Source organism: Trypanosoma equiperdum, assembly GCF_001457755.1.
Source record: "Trypanosoma equiperdum strain OVI genome assembly, contig: ctg_607, whole genome shotgun sequence".
Taxonomy (NCBI): Eukaryota; Euglenozoa; class Kinetoplastea; order Trypanosomatida; family Trypanosomatidae; genus Trypanosoma; species Trypanosoma equiperdum.
In genome coordinates this window covers 4,995-10,925 of record NW_027124540.1, presented here as the reverse complement: position 1 = coordinate 10,925, position 5,931 = coordinate 4,995, and the positions used below count along the sequence as shown (strand labels likewise).

At 47.7% G+C, this 5,931-nt stretch overlaps 2 protein-coding genes across 2 annotated transcripts in view; both read left to right on the top strand.

Moving 5' to 3' along the window:
- Positions 1-1,127: 1,127 nt before the first annotated feature.
- TEOVI_000277800 (kinetoplastid-specific phospho-protein phosphatase, putative) lies at positions 1,128-2,252 on the top strand (the record flags this gene model as incomplete). The annotated part of the gene is made up of 1 exon (XM_067225799.1): positions 1,128-2,252. One exon carries the CDS (start codon positions 1,128-1,130, stop codon positions 2,250-2,252), a length of 1,125 nt encoding a protein of 374 aa, XP_067081900.1.
- A 215-nt stretch (positions 2,253-2,467) lies between these two features.
- Positions 2,468-5,931, top strand: part of TEOVI_000277700 (ATP-dependent DEAH-box RNA helicase, putative) — a gene marked incomplete at both ends in the record, with an annotated part of 3,741 nt that continues 277 nt past the window's right edge. The window contains one exon of the mRNA XM_067225798.1: positions 2,468-5,931. Within this exon, the coding sequence (XP_067081899.1) occupies positions 2,468-5,931 (3,464 nt within the window).

Here is a 5,931-nt window from a genome sequence, read left to right as displayed (position 1 = left end):
GCCCATAACCCTGTTTGTAAGCCCAGGATGTGTTGCTGGGGAACGACCCACCCCCACAACCTTTACACCACTAAGAATAGTGCGAAATGGGAGTGGCGCAGAGGTGGGGGCGCATGGGTGAAGAGCGCGCTAAGAAATGAATCAAATGAAATGAATTTGTGTTTTCGCCGTGATTAGCCGCGGTCATAGAGTGCTAATTCTTTTTTAAGTTGAAAGGGTCGAAATACAAAAATGAACCATGTCCTCCGGCTTAGCTGGCTATTGCCAACGTCACCATGTGTCATGAACGCACGATCTGGGATCTTTTCTTATTTAAATGAATGCACATCAAAAGATCCGCCCTTGGAAGCATGTTAAATGCTGAGAATGCTATGGGTTTCCGCTTGTTTTTCTGTGCTCGCAAGTGATGCCGAGAGTCTCGCGAAGAACCAAATAGATACAGTAATACTCTATTATGATTGTTATTGTTAGAGCTTCACTTGACTACTTGTACCATGCCCGTGGTGCTTTGTTTGCATAAGAGGGCCGTAGTCGGAGGTTTGTCGGTCACATCACTTTCGAGCCGGGTGCAACTAGCCCCGGCTCCAATTGTAACAACACCTCCGTGCTTAAATCCTCCTTTTATGTCGAGGGAACTTTTTAAAAATGAGGAAACAAATGTCGGCAGGTATGGCCTCTGAAGGTGGTGACAGATAACTTTTTTATTATTTGTGATTATGGACATGTGCCAGCATCCGAACAATAATGAGTGTGTGAGTCTCAACACCTGATGCTGCTCAACAACTTGGTTTCGTTTGGGGGGGGAGAGAGAGAGCCCCAGTCCAGGTAACTGCACTAGCGCCTTTCCAGTGCCAGGGGTGCACATCTTGTGCAATGATTTGTCTTCGACCATGTGTTTGTGTCAGCAAAGGAGTCATCCCTATTACGTTAAGGACATTACGAACTGTGCTAATGGTGCCTTGTTCACTCAGTATTTGTCTGATTGTGGGCTGTTTTTGTGTTTTCAACCTTCTCCTGCCTTCAGTTCTCGTATGATGTCCTTCTCGACTTCTAATATCTAAGGTGTTTCGTATTGACACAAAATATCGTGTTGTGTACCAGACAGTTTAATACTTTAGCCGTCTTTAATGGTGGGGAAATACTTGTTAATTTCGCTAGTTCTGGTTGCACATTTGGGCATACGATGTTGTGCTAATGTAGACGCAAACCCCCTTAGCAGGAATGTCATTCCCATTGAAATACACCGTATTGTGGCCGTCGGAGATGTGCATGGAGATGCCGAGCGTTTTCGGCAAATCCTTGAGATGTCCGGCGTCATTAGCCTACGTTCTAACAGTAGTAAACAAGTGGTGTGGAAGCCCAGATGGGGGACTAAGGAAGGTAACTTCTTTAGGGAATACGGCACACGATTGCGGACAACCCTAATACAAACTGGAGATTTGATTGATAGAGGTGAGGAAGATTTGGAGGTACTTGAGATGGCTGTTTCGCTTTTTAATGAGGTGCGCACGAACTACACTGATGACAAAGTAGTTCTGCTTATGGGAAATCACGAGCTTCTAAATCTTCAGGGTCACTTTCATTATGTCCATTCAAAATCTATGGGTGGGTTTTTGACAAGGGCGTTGCGCAAGCGCGCGTTTGAACTCGACGGCACGTTCGGAGGATTTATTTTAGAAAATTTCACAGTAGCGTATGCTGTCGCCGATACCTTATTTGTTCATGCTGGCATTGACGAACATGTTGTTTCCGATGGAATTGAGAGGCTAAACCGGGAAGCCAAGCAGGCGATACGTACAAAAAATTTTGGTCATATCCTTTTGGGTTCAACCGGTCCTTTGTGGTCCCGAAAGATGTTCCTTGATGCTTCAAATGGTCGTTGTGCCGATACAAAAAAAACGCTCGCTTCACTGGGGGTAAAACGGGTGGTTGTGGGTCACACTCCCCAACGCTCAGGGAGAGTGGAAACTTTTTGTGGAGGCAGCGTGATTGCTATAGACGTGGGCATGAGCCGTTGGATGTACGGAAACATCGCTGCCCTCGAGATAACTGTGACTTCCTATAGTTCTGGTGAAGGTGTCGAGGAAGAGGTTGTGCTACATGAGGTTCTTGCGTCTGACGCTCGCCGAAACGGAACGCTGGAAGATTTTTTAAATGACACACTGTTTTTGGAAGAGCTACAACATGCCGTCGAGGAGTACAACCAGCGTCAAACCACTAAGGGAAAGAACGATGTTCTAGACGACTTGTGAGTGTTTCTCGTGTGTATCGAGCGCTAATTGTGTAGCTGTTGTGATAAGTTCTTTACCGCGTCTGCTTGTGACACCGCCAACATCTGCCCTCTGTTTTCATTCGAATTCTGCTGAATTTTTGTCTGCCTTTCTGATCCTTTCCCCTTGTTAAAGGAAAGGAAGGCGCGCAGAGGCTCGTTGCTTGCTTTGTTCTTGTTATAGATACTGGTCCTGTCATGAACCAGAAGCGATGCGAAGGCGGGAAGCATCAAACAGTTGATGCGAACATACGTCGCTTCCCGATGGGTGGCAGCCCTCAGGCCTCACAACTGCAACAAATGTTGCCCCATGCCTCCGTTAGGGCTGCGTGCTCACCGGGCTTCTTCCCACCTGCCCCGATGTACGGTCATCCACTTCCGATGCCCGGTGGTGTTTGGTGGCCGCCCGTTTTGTTGCCACGTGCTCCAGTTCAGCAGGAGTTCACCAATTCCTTACCTAGGGGAAATGATTCTCGACAAAAGTGCGAGAATATGCTTGCGTCCGATAACTCCGACACAAAGCGCGGCGTGTTGGACATTGTAGACAATCAAAAAGGTGTTGGATTCCCTGAGAATTTTAAGCGTCTGAAAAAGCACCTTCAAAGTATGGTAAAGGCCTTTGTGGACGATCCCACCGCTCATGAGCTCTCGTTCCCCCCAACACTGTCTGCTGCAGGTCGCCAGCAGGTGCATAAGTTCGCCCACACTTTTGGTTTATTCCATGAATCTTCAGGGTCGCAGAACGAGCGTTTCCTGACGCTAAGAAAATTCAACAAAACGAGCGAAGAACAGGGAAGGCAATTTTTGATTGCTAACGGGGTTCGAGTGAGGACAGAGGGTTACCAAGGGGCTCAGAGGCTTCCTGATGAATACATCAGACCTAAAGTTTCGAACATCAATCTATTGGTGGGGCCACTCCTTAAGCGGATGTTCCGCGACTTGAAGCTGAGGGGAGAGCAGCGCCAGGGGGGTCGACAGTTAACCGTCGTGCAACCCGGGTTGGGGAACGTCCCGACTAGCAAAGTGCCCCGCCACCGGTATGCGGAGTTGCAAAGGTTCAGGGCAACATTGCCTGCTTTCCGACAACAGGGCGCTATTCTCAATGCTGTAAAGATAAGCGATATCGTTGTCATTAGTGGTGACACAGGATGCGGTAAAACTACTCAAATACCTCAAATGTTGTACGATGCAGGGATATTCAACAAAGATCTACAGATAGTGTGTACCCAGCCGCGAAGGGTCAGCGCCCTTTCCGTTGCACAGCGGGTGTCTGAGGAGCGTGGTGAAGCGTGTGGAAACAGTTGTGGGTATATCATCCGATTTGACAACATAACAAGCAGTGAAACGAGAATTGTTTACATGACCACTGGAATCCTCCTGCGTCGTCTACGCACGGATCCACAGCTTTCCGATGTCTCTTGTCTCATTGTGGATGAGGTGCACGAAAGGGACGTTGAAACAGATTTTTGCTTGTTACTTCTCCGCGACCGAATTATTGATCAGCGGCGGAATCCAGGGGCCTATGCAAACCACATAAAGGTAGTCGTCATGTCCGCCACAATACAAGTTGAGAAAATAATATCGTACTTTTCAGGCGTTACCGTTGGTGAAACAATACCAGTTATCAAGATACCAGGGACACTGCATCCCGTGAGAGAATGTTACATGGAAGATGTCTTACAGTGGCTCCAAATGCCACTTTCAACACTTGCTTCTATGAAATTGCCAAATAATGCACTTTCAATGCAGAGTACGGGTAACAACACTGAAGATATGGCAAAGCGCTCGGTGTACGAAAAGATAAAAGAAACCGTTGACACGAAACTGGACTTTGACTCACAGGCCCATGTACCGTACGACATAGTGGTTAAGCTTATAGGATATATTCACAGAAGTTCCCAACATCTGTCAGAGAGTATACTGGTTTTCCTTCCGGGGTGGCAGGCCATATCTCGTGTGGCAAACATGATTCGAATGTCAAATTTGTCCAGGGAGTTGTCCGTCCTACAGCTGCATTCTAGTCTGACCGCGGAAGAACAACAGCGGGTGTTTTACCGTGCCCCCAAAGGCTACCGGAAGGTAGTGCTTTCAACTAACATAGCCGAGACGAGTATAACAATTGACGACATCGTCTATGTTGTTGACAGTTGCCTCACGAAAGTTTCATCTTACGATCCCGCAGCAAACACGTCGGCCTTAACAGCAGAATTCATTAGCCGAGCCAACGGCTTGCAACGTCGTGGTAGAGCCGGGCGTTGCCGACCAGGTGTGTGTATTCACCTCCTTCCGCGGTCATCCTATGAGGCTTTACCTGAGTTTCTCCCACCGGAAATAATGAGAACCCCCTTGGAGGAAGTTTGCCTGCTTGCAAAGGCTTTAAGACCAGAGGAAACGTGCGTAGAGGTTCTCAGCCGTGCACTTGACGTGCCCTCAGAATATTCAACAAAACATGCCACTAATTTCTTGAAGGATATTGGTGCGTTCACGCCTGAAGCTGAACAGTTGACGAGTCTTGGTAGAGCGCTGTCAAGGTTGCCTGTTCATCCGTTATTGGGCAAAATGCTGCTCGCTGCTGCCTGTTTTGGTGTTTTGGATCCGGTTGCGACAATCGCGGCCTTCCTTTCGGGGAAATCACCCTTTTTAAATACACCCAATCAAAGGGGTGACCTCCAGAAAGCGGTTGACGCCATTGACAACGGTTTTCTTTCGGACCACATGTCCGTCCTTAAACTCTTTGATGGGTGGAAACGTTCTGGGTGCAGTCCAGAATATGCAATACATAATTTCGCTGATCAAGCGGTGCTGCGGTCCATAAGTCGCACGAAAAACCAGCTGCTACGTTTTGTTGAGAACTCTGCGTTGCTACGGAGGACGAAAAATCCAATGAAATTTGCTTCTCGACATTCTGACAATCTAGGATTGATCCGCTTGGTTGTTCTTTGGTCGCTTTATCCACGGATCGCTTCTTTGGAGTACCGGAGTAAAAGGAGTGGAGGCCAACCCGAGATTATTTGTTGGGATGACAAACACTGTCAACTAGCGGCAACATCTGTGTTGGCAAGGAAAAGGCAGAATAAATATGGAGACCGGGCATTTATATTTTTTAACGAACGTATGTTCCTTGAGACCAACCTCACAATATTTGATGCCACAGCGGTGACCCCCGTAGAGCTCGCCTTATGTCTCCGTGAGCTTACCGTCAAGTCGGTAAAAGAAATTCCACCATCACTTTTTACAGATCATGAAAGTAGGATGACGCCTGTTTTTCCTTATGTGCCAAACGGGGAAAAGGAAAGTGAAAACATGGCAGCGCTATTTTTCGACAATTGTAAGAAGATGTATTTGACGAATGTTGATGTGGCAACCTGCCTTCGAGATGTTCGTGAGTGCATGGACTATTACCTCGCCCTCTCAATAAATAGGGTGCGGGCAGACCTGTTTCCGGAAGAGCTGTCATGCGCCATCGCATATGCTATAGGATATCCTCTGGCGAGTTTCAAAAGCGGAAACGCGGTGGTAGGTGGCAGTTCTGAGAGTGAATTTTCGGAAACCGGTGAGCAAGCGGGGTCGTCGACGGTGATGGAAGGTGGTAATATACACGTGGAAGCTGACTCTTGCAGTGATAGTAGTGGGGACATTCCGGAAATGGTGATCGATGAATT